The 17,691-nt window shown below is 43.1% G+C and overlaps 1 protein-coding gene across 1 annotated transcript in view; it reads right to left on the bottom strand.

The window, feature by feature from the left end:
* The window catches only part of NUGGC (nuclear GTPase, germinal center associated), a 47,532-nt gene extending 33,499 nt beyond the window's left edge, over positions 1-14,033 (bottom strand). The window contains exons 1-6 of the mRNA XM_059926220.1: positions 13,977-14,033; positions 7,839-7,926; positions 4,008-4,112; positions 3,309-3,417; positions 1,956-2,178; positions 1,259-1,489 (exon numbers count right to left, since the gene is read on the bottom strand). Coding sequence (XP_059782203.1) covers positions 1,259-1,489; positions 1,956-2,178; positions 3,309-3,417; positions 4,008-4,112; positions 7,839-7,881 — 711 coding nt within the window. The 5' untranslated portion in view covers positions 7,882-7,926; positions 13,977-14,033. The remainder of the gene's footprint in view (positions 1-1,258; positions 1,490-1,955; positions 2,179-3,308; positions 3,418-4,007; positions 4,113-7,838; positions 7,927-13,976) is intronic.
* Positions 14,034-17,691: the final 3,658 nt, after the last annotated feature.

Here is a 17,691-nt window from a genome sequence, read left to right as displayed (position 1 = left end):
ACTACATTTGTTCCATTTTCTAGATATATAAGAGCTAAGTGCCTTTAAAGGTTTAATTCATTTGACTTCTAAGTATGCCTGGTCAAGTAGTTCAATTTTTCTGAGAGAATCAAATATATTAAATTTGAACTATAAAAAGAAATCTTGATCAATTATGTAAGTAGCATTAACTTTTTTTTTTTTTTTTTTTTTAGAAATTTCATGTAATTGTAGCATTAACTTTTAAAGGAGGTTTTTCTATGGTAAACTTAGGAGATAATTGAACATTAAATTTTAGAACAGGTGTAAGTAATTGTTCTTGTTTTATACAAAAATTGCCAGATTTACAAATAGAATAACAATATATTAAAGGTGAATTTAAAGATGCAAGAAACACTAGGTTTTTAAATGTACAACATTAATAAATTACATATTAGTTGCCCGTGTATTTTGGTTTAATTTAAAATCGAATTTTAATTCAAATACAATGAATATTGATCATAAAAATGAAGAGAGCATTGTTCTACTAGGTGCAAATCCAGTATCCATCCTGCCCTTCACCTGCACCAGCAACATCCTGACTATTTGTTTATTTGGGAAGGCAGTGGATTGAGATTGGTCTCAGCCAATCTTGGCAAGTCTGCTTCTTGTCTTTTCTAGACTCTCCTTCAGCTCAGAAAGGCCATGTGACTCAGTTCTGAACAAGAAAATCTACATGGAAATTTGTTGGGTGTGTTTCTAGGAAAGCTTTTACTTCCCAGTGAAAGAGGAGATGTGGTTGGTGCCACCTTTTTATCCATTTGTTCCTTCTATGAAGCTAGCTGTGAAGTCCAGCACTTCAGTAGCAATTTTGTTACAATGAGGCAACAGGATGTGGAAGGTCAGGGGAACCAGAGGGATGCGGACATGTTTGAGCCACTGAACCAACCCACAGACCCAGCTGCCCCCAGACTCCTTATGTGAGAAAATGAATAAATCCCTATTTGTTTAAGCCATTAAAAATTGGGCTTATTTTTTAAATTATTTGCCACCAAAAGCATCCTTAATTAATCTTTAAGTAACTGTACACAGTCTTTCCTGTGAACAAAAACTCCCCACTCAGACACTAAAAATTCCCATTTGACAGCCATAAATAATGAAAAACCACTTTCTCATGGATACTTCTGATTTTGGCATCAACTTATTTCCAATAAGAACACTGTGCCTTGCACAAATCCCCTAAATGGATTCAATTGTTATCCTTGAGACTCGTGAAAAAATAAAGACATCCCGAACCTACCGCTTCCGCCTTGAGGGTGATGACTCTGGAGGTGGGAATCTTTCCTTTGGGCTTTGCCCTTAGTAACTCCTCATAGTTCTTCCTTGCTGCCCCGTTTCCATAAAACATTTGCAGCTTCCAAATGGCTTCCTCCACTGCATCAGCCCTGTCCCAGGCGTCCTCTTCTTCTCTGCCCAGCTCCTCAGGCCTGTGCAGGAGTTTCGTCAAGTTCTTCAGCTCCTCCTTCCACTCCTGCCAAGGCAGAGTGGGGGTCAAGCCCCCCATGACACAGATACAGAAGACACAGACAAAGAGAGAAATCCATCGTCCCTGTGGAGGGCAGGGGCCTGCATACCCAGGAAATCTAAAATCACCTAATCCCGTCAGGGATCATCTAATCCAACCCCCTTGTTTTGTCCATGAGGAAACAGGAACCCAAAGAGGGAAACGTCCTGCCCAAAGTCCCATAACGAGCTGAGACAGGACCCACTAGAACCCCCATCTTGTTCTGTTGGACTTTCTCATTCTGTACTATGTTCTTTTTGTTTAACGAAGACGTGAGCTATATTTACAAGGAACATAATGTTAGTCTCTGAGAGGGAGCAGGAAGGAAAGAAAAGGAAGAAGGAAGAAAGAGAAGGAAGGAGGAAGGAAAGGAGGGAGAGAGGGAGAATAACAGGGAGGGAGGGAGGGAGGGAGGGAGGAAGGCAACACTTACCTGGTCGGAGAGTAGGTGGATTTTGGCTTCATACTGCTCACAGCAGCCTGAGCTCACTTGAACAATACATGAGGTACATATACTTTCTCCAGACACTGGCAGAAACATGGCTTGCTGGATGATGGCATTGATCAGGGAGCTCTTCCCAGCCCCAGTGCTTCCAAATAATCCGATGTAGATTGGGTCCAATGATGGCTTTTCAATCAAGGCAAGAAGCCTGTTTCTAGATGAATTTAAAAATGCTCATTGTCACGGTCATCGAAGCATAGTAGGGAGATCATCAGAACAGAACACAAAATAACTGAGTTCTAATCCTGGGCAAGTCACCGCATCTTTCTGAATCTCTGTTCTCTCCCTGGTCAAAGGGGAATATTCATCCCTGTTTACTATACAGAGTTGTCATGAGGATCAAACGAGATTATGCAAAAATACTTGGTAATGATAATTCTACACAAACTCTACAATGTCTATATAGATGTGAAGTCTCCTTGTTTGTGTTCCATGGAAATTACATCATCTTGATCTTAGAAATAAAGTCTATGCAGAGGTGAAGTATTATTAGGAGCAACGTTAAGAGTCTTACTGGGCAGGAGATGCAGGCTTGACACCACTCAAGTCCTTCTAGTCAGCTGGGCGCAGGCCACTGAGGGTACAGGCTCAGAGTCCCACAGCCTGGGCTGGATTCCAGGCCCTTTCACTTACCAACCGTGTGACCTTGGTCAGTGTCTTGGCCTCTCAGAGCCTCAATTTCTGCAAAATGGGGATGATAATAATGGCTCCTACTTTACAGCGGTATTGGGACAGTTAAACGAAATCTGATATGTATAAAGTATCTAGCAGATCACCTAGCCACAGTGACAGCTCAGTGAATGGTAACTATCAGAAATAACAATGATGGCCTGTAGCTACAGAACTTTTTGGCTTTCTTTGCTCAGTTTTTTTTAAAAAAATTAATTAATTTATTTATTAATTTATTTATGGCTGTGTTGGGTCTTCGTTTCTGTGAGAGGGCTTTCTCTAGTTGCGGCGAGCGGGGGCCACTCTTCGTCGCGGTGCACGGGCCTCTCACTATCGCAGCCTCTCTTGTTGCGGAGCACAGGCTCCAGACGTGCAGGCTCAGTAATTGTGGCTCACGGGCCCAGCTGCTCCGCGGCATGTGGGATCTTCCCAGACGAGGCCTCGAACCCGTGTCCCCTGCATTGGCAGGCAGATGCTCAACCACTGCGCCACCAGGGAAGCCCCTTTGCTCAGTTTTTAATTGAAAATTCCCTTTCATTGTTGGAGAAAAGCATCTACCACCACCTAAGGAAAGACATCCAAGTAAGATCTGATGGTAGCTGATGTCAGACTCACATGAGGTACTTGACACCATTAGGGATGCTGTCATCCAGGAACACAGACTGAATGAGTTTCTGGTAAGTGTTGCTCAAAACCCTTCTGGTCCGTGACTCCAGTTTCTCATCTGGAATCAATAGAGATGTATTAGCCGGGATGTACCTGGCAGGGATCAAGTACTTGGTCTCCACAAGCGGAATCTGCTCAATATTACAGAGAAAGAAAAAAAAAAAAAAGAAATGAAAAGCCAATTAAACAAGAGAACAAGTTATCTGACATAAGAGATAATAGCTTGTGGGAGAGCAATCACTGATAATGAGGGCCTCCCATGAAGCCAGCCTGCTCTGAGGCTTAGTGTAACAGAAGTCAGCATATGCTTCACCCTGGGCTGTAGCCCTTCTAGATTCTTCTCTCCTGTGGTCATAAAAAAAAAAAAAAAATGCAAGGACATCATATAAATACCCACCAAAACAACCATTTTCATTCAAGAAGAGATTATTTTTGTAACAAGCCTCCTATCCAGATTCTGAGAGATAAACTGTCATATTACATTATCTCTGCAGAGACTAGGAGGCCTCCTTTTTTGGATCGGGATCATTCGAAGATGTTCCATCCTGCTTCTGAATGTAACCTTCTCTTCCTTTGAGCACGTTAACACATTTGGAAAAGAACAGAGGCACATTAAAACAAGTGATAGAGCCCTTTCATGACACTCACATTCCTTAAGGGCGCTTTGTTCCACAGAGGGAAACGCTCGGAACCGCTGGTCTCGATCTGACCGTCTTCTTTTTTTCATTGGTTCTTTAAATAAATCATCATCAACTAGAGATAAACAGAGGTTATATAAAATTATAGGTCTTGGGGGCATAGTATACAGTTGACCTTTAAACTATATGCAGATTTCTGACTTCGAAGCAGGGTGGGCGCTCTAACCCCTGCGTTGTTCAGGGGTCACTGTGTTTGCCTGACCTCTATCGATACACAAACCCAAAGAGTCTAGGAGGACCCCTGCCAGCCCTGGATGTCCGTGAGCTCATTTCAGAAGCAGCCCTGTTGGGCCATTCCTAATTCCCAGAGTCCTAGGACTCTGCATCTAGTTCCAAAACGCAGAGTCCAACGTATCTCCCCAGAAGATAAGTTGAAATGACATGAAAAGTTCCTGTTTGGGAATCCTGAGAAGACAAAATGGCTCGATATTCTTCACCAAATGCCAAGAGTGTTAAGAGAAGCCCAAGACGGCTCAGCGTGGGGTGGAGAAAGGCTCCTGGGAGATCTTTTCAAACAGGGAAATTGATTGGGAGCAGAATCAGAGGAAAGAACGGGCCATGTGACCAGGGCAAATCTCTTCTTCTCCCGGAGCCTCAGTTTCTTCATCTGTAAAATGAGTTGGCTGACAAAAATATCAATATAAGTAATACAAGAGTTTTGGAGGGTGCCCTCCCAGTGGACATCATTCAGAGATTAAATTGGGGGGCTTTCCCCCTGCTTCCTCACTGAAAGACATTAGCAGCTGCTTCCTTACATGGGCAAGAAAAAAAAAATTGCCAAGAAGCAAATCTTCGTAGTTCTGCAGAGATTTATTCACTTTAGTGGCTTCCATCGGTTATGAAGTGAAGAACTGGAAGGGTCCATAAACCTCAGGAAAGGGTGTAACCAAAACTGTGTGTTGGGGTGAGTTTTAGAAAACACCCCCCTGGCAGGATTCACCTGGTTAGAAAGGGGCAGTAGGTGGGTCTTTGGAGTCAAGATTGTTGGAAATGGTTCTAACCCAGTGCCCCTGGGGCTGGAGCTGGCGTGGGCCTTAGGAAACGGCCATGAGGTGACCTGGAAAAACAGGTGACCCGAAGAGTCATACTCTCTAAGCTCATAAAAGGGCGTGAGGCCTCCAAACCGAACATGACACAGGGTTCATATTCCTTCAAGAACCAGAGAGAGGGAGTTTCGCTCAGGGACCCAGGGTGGCAGCCTGAGCAGAAGGCCCAGCCTCTGCCACTGGCCTGCAGACGCGGGTCTCCCGGATAACTCAGGCGGCCTCAGCCTCGCATCTTCCAGCACAGATTCTGCTGTGTGCTGGAGCCGGCTCACACCCCACAGGGTACTGCAGCACAGCCTGAGCTGTCTGCCGAAGCCCCAATCTCTGCGCCCTCATGCTCACACAGTGACAGGGAGTTGAGAGAACTTGTCCTTAGACCCTCTCTCTCAGACATTCTAACTTTACGAGTGAGCTCCACTCAAAGAAGTTATCCTGGCTCAGTCTAAGGACTGCCTTAGAAACACCAAGGGGTTGCTGGCTCAGTGGCTATGCCGGAGTGGAATGGGCAAAGAAGAAAAACAACATGCCACTAGTTAGGGAGTTTGGGATTGACATGTACCCACTGCTGTATTTAAAGTGGACAACCAACAAGGACCTACAGTATAGCACAGGGAACTCTGCTCAATCTTATGTAACAACCTAAATGGGAAAAAAGAATTTGAAAAAGAATACATGTATATGTATAACTGAATCACTGTGCTGTACCTCTGAAACTAACACAACATTGTTAATCAACTATACTCCCATATAAAATAAAAAGTTAAAAAAAAAGTGGAGGCAGATAAGGTTTTCCAAAGTCCCCAGATTATTTGATTATAATATGCAAATATCAATAGCTAACTTTAATAATTTAGCTTATGTAAGGGAATACACTGTAGGTTAAACTTTTGAGCCTAGATATTGATAGTAGGGGGGCGTGACAGAATCACAGGATTTATGAGCTGGAAAACAATGTAAAATATGTATGAATTGAGATGTAGAGTTCCAGAGAGATCAAGTGACTTGTTCTAACGGGCACAGAGCTAGCAAATGACAGAGCAAGAACAAAAAGCCAAGGATGTAAACTACGAGTCCAATGTTTTTTGATGCACAATTACAGTCTCATTACTTTAAATTATTATACATTATGGTTTAATATTGTGGAAGATGTTTATAACTTATTCTTCTATTTTATCCATGATCCCAGAGTGTGGAAAAGAAAAACATTTAGAGCTATAAATATGTTATGACTGAAGTTATCAAGTGAAATTCTAGAAAATCTGCCAATAAGTTTTAACAAAATAATTTTTAACCATTAAAAAAGAAACAAACAAACCAACCAACATGCAACTTGGGCCCCTAGGCCAGCGGCCAGCGGCCAGCAGCCAGCGGCCAGCTGAAGAACAATTTAGTACGTGTTATAAACGGTGTCTTGGAATTCCAGTGTGTTTCCACCCTGCCTGCGGAAAGAAAGTAAAAGGATGGAGGGCCTTGATCTTGACTCTGTAACTCGGGAACTCTTCTGTGTAAACAACGTTTGCACAGTATCTTAGCCACATGTACAAAAGAGTCTCAGTACAGCCCATGTATCCTGGCCTTTATTTCAACTTTGTAAAGACTGGCAATTAATCTGATCAAAGTTTGGAAGCTTATTTCTCAACTAAAGCAAACGCTGAGAAGTCAGATAAAACAGCAAGGTTTTAAACTTTTTCTTCAATTTCTAAAATGAAAAACCACGTGGAAAGGAAAAAGTACTTCATCTGGGATTTAAACCACTTAAGGGTAGTAGTTTTATATTAAACTGCAACCGGAATGAATTGGTGTGAACTGGCCACATTCATTCTTCCCTGTAATTGCTCAAGCACTCCCTCGCCTTTTCCAGCATTTCACACTGATTTATTCGAAGAAACAGCAGAGGGGTGAGTAGCAGTCCGAAGAAGTCTTAGCCTCTGCTGCTGTTGCTTCTTGCTGCCACAAGGTGTCGCTTTTGACAACTGCTCTCAATACAGGCTCTTTGTTGATCCAGACCGTAGCCAGAACCTGCTGCAGATCTTCCCAGCAGAACGCCCCATGCCTTCAGGGCTAACCTCAACCAAGGGGTCCCCAAAGTTGCATTTCCTTCAGTTTTCATGCCCAGCCACGTCTCAGATGCTAGCACTACCCCACTGACCCAGAAACACTGATCCCTTGCCCTGAAAGGAATTCATCCCCAGGAGTGAAGCAGTTTTTCCTCTTCAATTCTCAAAACACAAAGGATGTGATACACCCTGCTTTCTGCACATAGGGGTTACTCCCCTGCATCTTCCGAGGAAAGGTTCCCCCCTTGTCTCCGGGGGCCCTACACCCAGCCTTCTAGGAAGGGGGGCCACCCTCACGAACTCCAGTGTTGTTCACCCTACAACTCTCCTTCTAAGGAAAGCACCTGCAGTGATTCCAGGGGCTTACCTTGCCCATTCTGAGAGGGCTACCCTCAGAAAATCCAAGATGGTTTCCTGGAACCTTCTTTTAAAGGAGGGGGAAGCACAAATGTAATTGCTGGTCAGACAACCCACTGTACTATGAATAGGATATTTTAGTTGTTATTGAAATAATTGACGTTCATTCACTGTTAAAAATGTGTCGTGAGAAAGCAGCTTCTGAATAAAGAGCAAGGAACGATGACTATAGTTCAATACAGTCTCAGCTCATTTGCCCTTGATTACATAATGGTAAACAGTTCCCATTCATTTCGTCAGGTGATACTGTAGGGATGTTACCTGGATGTGGCTCCTGACCCACAAAATCTTCAGTTTCTGCCATTTCCGGTTGTGTAATCACCTGCTTTTGTCCACTTAGAGCATCAGCCTGAAAAAAATGCACACAAAGTACAAGGGTGGAGGTGGGAGGGGTAGACTGCAGAAATTGTAAATACAAAGCAAAAAACCAAAAATAACATGTAATTTTGCTTACGCTTTGTCTCCCCAGTTAGATCCCAAGCTTCTAAAGGGCAGTGGCCATTCTAACTTATTTTCAAATCCATCACAACAGCTACTTCACTACACGTTGGTTTAAATATGACAAAAATCCATGTTTGACTATTGGTTTTCAACAGTAGTTGTATCCGTAGAACTTTAAACTGAAAAGACCTGAGATCTTTAAGGCAACTCACTCTGAAAAGAGAATAAACCTCTAGTGACCAGACCCTTGAAGGTGAAGTTTTATATAGGTTTGCTGCTTTGGGAGACATCGGCGCCCCAATCAGGTAACCCTCCAACTCCTTTGCCAGTGATATCGAGTCCCAGGAGGTCTCAGCAAGTATCTGGGAGTTGGATGGAATATTTGATACTCCTGGGGCCCCCCGGAGTTGCCACTGAGTGGGGAGGAGAGATGCAACAACTAGGGTCTCTGGATCTTCCTCACCAGCCCACCCACCACTTCAATCAGGAAGACACCCCTACTGGGGGCTACGAGCAGCTCCGCCTCATGGGGCATCTGTGGGTGGCAGGGTGGGTGGAGAGAAGGAGAAGCCCCTCCAAAAGAAGAAGTGCCATATCCAACCTGTCTCTAGTCCCGGGCACACAGGGTTGGGCACAGAGGGAGAAGTGGGTCCGTAAAGACTCAGAACAGTGGGCCCTGCTCCCCTGGAGTTCTTTTGTCCCCACACGTTGAGGAGAATCTGAGGGACACAAGTTGGGGGGCATCTGTGCTTCTTCTCCACTTCTGATGTTGCTATTTGGATCACTCAGCTGCGTAATTCAAAAGCAGAGAGTCACCAGCCCTTCTGAAATATGCAAAAGCCCACCTGACCTGTCAACCCCGACTAGACCCACAGGCCGTTAGTTGTGGAGACGGTGCCTCGTTTACATATTACCCCCAAATGAAAATCACCACTCGTCAGTCAAAAGAGCCTCTTACTCTTAGTTTGGCTCATGGGTATCAAACCAAACAAATGGTTTCTGTACTTGGTGGGTGTTTGTTGAATGTGGGGTGAACCCTACTATGTACAAGGTCCTGAGCCTTCACTAGAGCTCCTCATCTCTCCATTCTTCATCTTGAGGCTCCCTCTCCGACCACCCCAAACTCCTTGCAGTCCTCCGAGGCAGGGAATCCAAGAAGAAACGTGCTTCTGTGTAGGGTACCCTTCCCCTCTTCTTCCTGGTGAATTCCTACTCTTTCTTCAAGATCTTGTTTGAGTATTTCCTCTGTGCAACTGTGTCCTGATTCCCATTCATTCCCTTCTTGTGTCACCGCTGCTCCAAGGACATCTGTACTATGATGCTTGCTATGCTTCCTTTATGTCTCTTCCTCTTTACTGAACCGTGAGCTGTTTGAGGTCATGGCTGAATTGATTTCAGTGCTGCATTTCTATCATGACGTGCAATGACTGACAATAAGGCTGAATGATTGAATGAATGAAATAGTGGTGGGAAGCTTTTGATGAGATTCTATACCAAAAGATGTTTTAAAATCAAATTCATTTTGATAGGACTGCTCCATAGGAACTGAGAATGCTTAGCTTGAAAGGGAAGGGAAGACACAGGCTAAGGCAGAAGACAGGGAGAGGACTTCGTAGTGGTCTTCAAATACCTGACCTTAGAGCTGCATATAAAAGACGGACAACGCATGTTTCCAGTGGTCCCAAGCAGGGAGAACTAGATCCATTAGGTAGGTGTAAAGTAAGTATAAGAAAGCACATTTTTGCTGAACATTCTCTGGTACTCAGAGTTGTCCAAAATGGAATGTAACGAATTTTCTGCCCCAGAGATGTGTAAACCTTCACTGGTATAGCAACCTAATAAGAGCATTGGACTAGATGGATTTTAAGGCTTCTTTAAATCCCAAGATGCTGTGTTCTTGCTTGAAATGGTCACCAGTAAAGCTGGTGGTGGGAGGGCTCTACGAGGTCACTAAAATTCATGAGAGTTTCCTGATTGGAAATGCTGAGTTAGAAATGCTAAACCACATCAAAACTTAGGCGAGTTAGGAGGAAAAAATATGGTAACATCATCAGTAACTTTAGATGCGGAACTGGGAATTGCCCCTCAGAAGGAGATCTGTTGTTTTCTGAAGACAGCAGCTCCATGAGCCATAGTCACACAAAATGTTAGGCATCATATTACAGTGGGCACTGGAAACAAAACAACATGTGTGGTCCTCCCAGGGGACAGATCCACTGTAGACCTTCAGGACAGCTTATTCTGCTAGTCAAATGCCAGGAACAGATAGAGAAGCCGGATGAAGCCCCAAAGAACTAACAAGTTGATAAGTGTTACCACCATTTGAACACTGAGATTAAGGCCCTTCAGTCCAAGACGGAAGAGGACTTGGAGTACAAGCAGACGTGTTCACCACATTCTAGAATGCGGACAGTGGTTTGGGCTCCCTTCAGTGTCACAGGACTTTACTGATTAAATCAACAGTGCACAGTGGCCAGCAAGGGTTATTGGCATGTAACTGTCTGGGGTTAGATTGGGTTTAGCTGCTTGCAATGCAGACACCAAACCATGAGCCTCCCACTATAAAGCACCTACGGTACCAGTATAGGAGTAATGTGTGACCCCTAACTGAAATTTGGAGAAACTGGAAATTATTTGAGTTGTGGTTGTGGTAAATTCTGCTTCATTTATTCCTTCTGCCAACGTTCCAACACTGGCAGAAAGGGACCATTTGATTGATAAACGAAGACACTGGAAAATGGAAAGGGATCGTTTACTAAAAGGCTGAAGAGGCAGAATGAAATAAATGCCAAGCACTTACAAAGGAAAACCTATAGACAAACATATCAATTAATAGGGGATAGTGTGGTATAGCCCCTCAGTATATAGCCATTGAGTTAAACTAAATGATACGGTGGGAAGGGCATTAAGCTGGAAATCAGGGTGGCAATTTCCAGTTCTGGCTTTGCCAAAATCAAAGGAACCATAGGACTTGAGACCCATCATTGTACCACTCTGGGCCTTAGCTTTCCCATCTATAAATTGAACTAGTCCTTAAGGTGCGAATTTTCTCTGATTTAGTTGGGAGCCAAAAGGATTAAGTTCTTATTTTGAAATGTCACTTGCCATGGAAACCAAGACTGTACCAATAACTAGGGCTCCTGTGTAATCAAAAGCAGCGTAGCTGAGATTACGGTCATTTCAGGTTCATTTTGCTTTGAAGAGCAAAAGACCCATAGTCCTTCCTCAAATTATGTTGGGCTCCACTTTCCACCAAAGAGAGGTAGCAACAATGGTATATTTTGTGAAAATTTGTTTCTGTAGAGAAGCAATTGAAAACGTCCAAATGTATTGCTCACACGGGCAAGCTTTTTATGTGTGGTTTATTTCACTTGTATTTCAACTGTGTGGTTAACAGTTAAGTTTTGCTCTTAGTACTTATTTACATTCATGTGCACTGAGCCTAAGAATAGCATCTTTCAAATGAGACTCTCTGCATATTTATCTAGATGTGTGAAGGTTGCACAGAACCAGTTTCCTGTCAAATAATTGTGACTATTGACACTTTTTCTTGCTTCTCTTGCTCTCCTTTCCTTCTGTTTGTGTTTGCTTACTGCCTTTTCTCTTAAGAGAACATAACAGAGGCGACACAAATGCAACGGTCACTCCTATACTAGAACAGCTTCATGTAGTGGAATTAAATAATGTTCTTGAGCCCCTTCTACAGATTTGGACACTGAGGCCCAGAGAGGGGAAGGGACTTGTCCAAGGTAACGTAGTGAGTCCAAGTTCCGTGTTCTCTTCATTCCACCAAGCAGCCTCTAAGTGGTACTATTTAAACAAAGTCTCCGGAGCTTAAGAGTAGGAGAATGAGGGAACAGTGCCCACAAATGAGGGGCTCCCTCTAATGCATGATGAAGGCATTCGGGGAGTGAAGGCTGTTGAGTAGCAGGGAGAGTGGGAACTTGATAAAAATTGTGCTTAGGGACTCCAGCTGAAGCTACTGTCTGCAAATTCTTCAATGCCCTCAGAAGAAAACAAGCCAGACTGTGTGCGGGGTGTGTATGTGTGTGTGTGCGTGCGTACGTGTGTGGTGAGGTGGGGGACGAGTAGTACACTTCACTGCCTTCAGTCCGTGTCCGAGGCAAACTGCATGTGTTTATTAAGAATGACAAGCGTCCAGGTTTCTTCTCCTCCTTTAGTCAGAATCTCATCCCACCTTCCCTTGCTTCCCATTAACCCCTCCCGACACGATTCTTGTTTTCCTTTCATTTCTGTCCCTTACCCACCACCCCAAGATAACACTGATAGGAAAAAATTAAAATGCTTCAATTAGCAAAGTTCCTTGAAGGGGCATTTTGATCATTAATATTGGTTTATTCCCTACTTTTAACAAATGTGGGAAGTGCTCAGTGCTTAGTAAACACTGAATAAATATTTGTTGAATGAATGAAGCGTGTCATTAATAATGGCAGGAATTATATTCATTCGTTCAATAAATATCTGTTGGGTGTCGACTGTGTGCCAGGCACTGTTACAGGTGCTGGGGACACATCAGGGAAGAAAATGGGCAAGGTGTGCCCATACCCAGAGCTTATATTCCAGACTGGGAGTGGTGTAGTGGGAAGTACTCAGGTTTTGGAGTTAGAATGCCTGGATTTGGAGATCCTGCTCTGGCATTTCAATGTAACACTGAACAAATCACTTAATCTCTCTGAGCCTCAGTTTATCCACGTATAAAATGAGAATTAAAAATACTTATGTCTGGAGTTCATTGTGGGGGCTCAATGTGACATTGCATGCATAGTTGGTCTACAGACACTCATGCATCTGTACAAATGTTATTGTCTTTCAGAATATTTGGTGAAGACAGTTAAACAAGAAATCAGTACTAATATTTACCAGGGCAAAGTCTATTTATTTTGGGTGGAACAGATGCCACCTTAACTGATAAACTGACACCCCCATTCTTGTCCCCATTGACCAGTCACCTTGAAGGTTCTATGCACTTGGTAGAGTCTCGTCCCCTTCTCACAGGGAGGTAGCTGAAGAATGAAAAATAAGGGCAAGGAGGAGATTCTTAATAAAACGATGGAATGTTGATGACATTTAGGATTTATCTCCTTTCTGTTTTTAAATCTTAAATACCTTTGGTGCTGGCAAAATTTCCTAACCACTTTATTGGACATTGCACTGCTCTTCCAAACTAGTACATTCCAAAGGAACAATTTAAATACGTTAGCTTAGAGGCAAAAGTGAAACAAGGGCCTTCAGACCCCCAAAGGAAAAGAGTTCTGTTTTGAGCATTAATGCATCAACTAACGTGTGCAACATTAGAAGCACAGCCATGGGAGGCAGATACAGTAGAGAAGGCATTGGGATGACACGCCTCCTTCTCCCCCAGGCGAACAGGTCAGTAAATTAAGCAGATATTTTCATTACGTACTTTATTGGATTCTAAGGAAATGAACTTGAATCCTCTCATATTGCTTCCTCAAGCTTGCCAAAGTTAATGAGACTTTTAACTCTGTAATCTTCCTCCCTAAACCCATAACTCCAGTCTAATCCTGAGAAAAAAAGGACAACTCTCAATAGAGGTGAGCCCTACAGAATGTCTGACCAGGACTCCTCAAAACTGTCAAGGTCATCAAAAACAAGGTCACAGCCAAGAGGAGCCTAAGGAGACATGACAACTAAATGTCATATGGTGTCTTGGATAGGATCCTAAAACAGAAAAAGGACATTAGGTAACAGCTAAGAAAATCTGAATAAAGATAGCCTTTAGTTAATAATAGTATTATAAATGTTGGTTCATTAATTATAATAAGTGCATCATACTAATGTAAGATAAGAGGGGAAACTGGTTGTGGGTTCTATGGGAACTCTCTGTACTATCGTCTCAATTCTTCTATAAATCTAAAGCTAATTTTTTAATCAACCATAAGTTACAGCATAAATTGCATAAGAGAAACAACTTACCAGATGTCACTTTTTCTGCTTCAGCTCCAGAATTCCAAAAAGAAGACAGTGGCAGCTTCTTTGCCTTGGTCTCAGTATGTGGAACCAGCCGGGGTATAGAGCCCTTTGTAGCCACAGTCACAAAGCCACATTTACAAATAAGCAGAAGTGAAACTAATTTGTCATCAGAGGGCTATTTATGATGACTTCCTCCCTCAGAAATTGATTCACGCTATTTGCCTCTTTCATTTAAACTTAAATTGTATGTGAACTGGGGCTCTTATATTCTTTCTTCTCTGCCCTATCCCTACAGGTTAGTCATTTTTCCCTTCCAAATAGATTGCAGGATCCATCCTGCAGCATTCTTTCTTTGAGGATGAGAATTATTCAGATGGATCTGACTTACATGAGCAAGAGAGGAAAAAATGCCCCCATCCCAAGAGAGACAAAGCACTCGTTTCCCCTCCCCCACCCCCCGCCAAATACAAGACAACTGGGAGAGATGGATAATATGAGATGATGAAGATAAACTGATTCTTGATACACAATCTTGAAATTTACCAAAACTCAAACAACATTGGATTGTTTGATTGTAGAAATGAGTGTCATATAGTTTTAAATAACTCTTTCTGGAACTTAAATTTTACATCCATATTTTAAAAACAAAACAGAAAAACAAGTATTTTTAAAATGCTGTCCAGGAAAAGAAAGCATAACCTACTCCACATTGCTGTATCTGACAACCCAAACAATCACATCAAGTACAGGGGGAAAATATGTTTTTTAACCTGCAGCTTCAGGTAGTGTTTGACCTTCAAAGACAGTCAGTCATTACTAGGATAACCCTCGGTAACTGTAGGTATGTTTTTAGCCCAAAGTGGGGATTCAGAAAGCAAAAAGGTCAAAAAGAATGTGGTCTTAAAAATTGCTTTGAACTTTTAGCAAGATGGGTGCCTTATCCATAAGAAAACCATAGAAATACCAATATAAAGTTCAAAACAAAGAAAATCAGCGTGAATAACATGGTTAGTGTTGGATCTTCTACTTATCTCTGGGCAAAATCATACCTTATATTCATGACATATGTGCTTAGCTCTCCCTCTACTGGCTGTTTCTCTGCTTCAACAGGTAACTATTCTTAATCAGAGGTGCTACTAAAGTACCTAATAACTGAAATTAATTTTGGTCCTTTTTAAAGCTGCCTGGGTCCTTGACACCTGCTGTTGGACATCTGAATGCTAGGTCCTGAATGCTTGGTTAGAAGTTTGGGCAAACTACCAGGCTGAATTTTCACTGAACTCACTGGAACCACTGACGCAATTGAAAGAGAACTTCCACAGAGCCCCACCATCACACCAACCACCTCTCAGGATCTGCCTCACCTGCTCCACCTTCCAGCCTGTAAACAGATGAACTACCTACGCATGTGCCCATCAAAAGCTAATCCCTTCTCTCGTGCACCAGATCCCACCCGGTCTCTCCAACTGCAGGACGAGGTAGAGTACTTTCCCCTCTTCGGTCATCAAATTTTCACTCTCCACTGGATTATTCCCATCGGCACACAGACATGCTGTTATTTATTCCATTTGAACAGACACTCCCTCTGACCCCGGTTTCCCTGCCAGCTACTGTCGCATTTATCTGTATTTTATGGCAAACCCCCTCAAGAGTTGTGTCTAAACTTACTGTCTCAAATCTCTCTCCTTTCAATCATCAACCCACTCCAGTCAAGCCTTCACTTCTACCATTCTGTGAAACTGTTCTTGTCAAAGTCCCCAGTGACCCTAGTTAATTTTCAACCCTCCTCTTGACCCATCAGCCGCATTTTACTCAGTGGATCACTCCCTCCTCCTTAACACACTTTTTCCACTCGGCTTCCAGGAACCACACTTGCCTAGTTTTCTTCCCAACCTCCCTGGAGGCACCTCCTCAGCCTTCTTTTCTAGTTACTCCTCTTTCCTGCTGATAATAGAGGAGTAAACTAGAAAAGAAGGTCTTAAAGCTTAATCTTTGGTCTCTTCTCTTTCTTTTCCACGTTCACCCTGTTTCATGGCTTTAAATATCACCTATATGCCCACAACTCTCAGTTGAGTATCTCCAGCCCCAATGTTTTTTGTGTCTTACTGCTCACTAGGCATCCCAAACCCAATGCATCCAAGTTAAGCCCCCCACACTCCGCCCCCCAAACTCCACTCCACCTACGATCTTCCCCATTTCAGCTCAGGGCAACTACACGGTTCCAGTCCCTCAGTCCAAAAGCTTCCGTGTCACCCCTGATGTTGATGCCTGTCTTTCTCCCACATACCACATCTGGCTGTCGGGAAGTCTTGTTGAAATCTTCCAAGCGTATTCAGAATCAGAACATGTCTCGCGTCTCACTGCCTCCACTGCTTACTACCCTGATTCAAGTCATAATCATCCCTGGCCTCATTCAGTGGTTCCCAAACTTTGCTGCATTTTGAAATCACCCAAGGATCTTAAAAAATACTAGTGCCTGGCTGCCACCCCCTTGAGATTTTGATTTAATTGGTATGGGATGTAACCTGGGCACCAGGATTTTTCACTTCTCTCCAGGTGATTCTCATGTGCATCAAAGTCTGGGAATCCCTGGCATAGGTATGATAACAGCCACCTAACTGATCTCCCTGCTTCTACCCTTCCTCACTACAGTCCATTCTCAACACAGCAAATAGAGGTATTTTAAATTATAAATCAGATTATATCTCTGCTAAAAACTCTCCAATCGCTCCTCACGTGACTTAGAGTAAAAGGCAAAGGCTTTACACTGGGCCTACAAGGTCTTACATGAGCTGCAGTGTCCCCCATGGCACCCCGTCACTTCTCTGACCTCTATTACACTTCCCCTGGTTCACTGCTCAACTGACAGCGGCCTCCTTACTTTCCTTGAATACACCAGGCATCCTCTCTCCCTAGGACCGTTGCTCTAAGTGTTCCCTCTGTCTGAAATACTCTTCCCCCAGATATCTGCGTATCAAATATTAGCTCAAATATCACATTTCCAATTATAAGTTAAAATCTACAAATGTACTACTCATCTCTTTCTCTTGTGTGAGGTAAAAGAGTGATGAGGTAGAGGATGGTGTCTTCAATTAAGGAAGATTGGGGAAAGAGCAGAACTGAAGTAAAAGCAGAGTTCCTTTTGGGACATGTTAAGTTTCTGATACATATCAGACATGCAGATCTAACAAGATGTCAAATAGGGAGGAAGTTGGAGCTGGATATAAAATGGGAGCAGACAGATGGTGTTTAAAAGCTCTGGTACTCTGGGGATCACGTTGGGGAAGACAAGGCTGAGAAGTGACCCCTGTGGTACACCAATATTTTGAGATGATATACAGCAGGATTGAGAAAAAGCAGAAGAAAAACTCAGAGTGTGGAGGGTCCTATCATAAAAGACTTCCTAGGTATCTAACTTATGTCACTTGGTACTAGGATGACAATAAGGACACATAAATGCTACTGAATTTGTCCTGCTGGGCAGTCACAAAAGACCAGGACAGTTTCAGTGTCATGGTGAGGTCAAAGACTTGGAGGTACCTCAGTTCTAGTGGAAAGTAAGGAACTGGAAACAACACAGATTCCTGTCTTTGTTAACGAGAGGCGTTCTTAATTTCTGGTCCATGAACAAAGGAGATCATGGACGGGTTTCAGGAAAACATGATTCCAAGTCCTGCCTCCAAACACTACAAAACTTTGTGCGTGTGTGCGTTTTTCT

This window comes from Balaenoptera ricei, chromosome 6 (genome assembly GCF_028023285.1).
Source record: "Balaenoptera ricei isolate mBalRic1 chromosome 6, mBalRic1.hap2, whole genome shotgun sequence".
In the NCBI taxonomy this organism is placed as follows: domain Eukaryota; kingdom Metazoa; phylum Chordata; class Mammalia; order Artiodactyla; family Balaenopteridae; genus Balaenoptera; species Balaenoptera ricei.
This window is presented reverse-complemented; position numbering and strand designations above follow the sequence as displayed.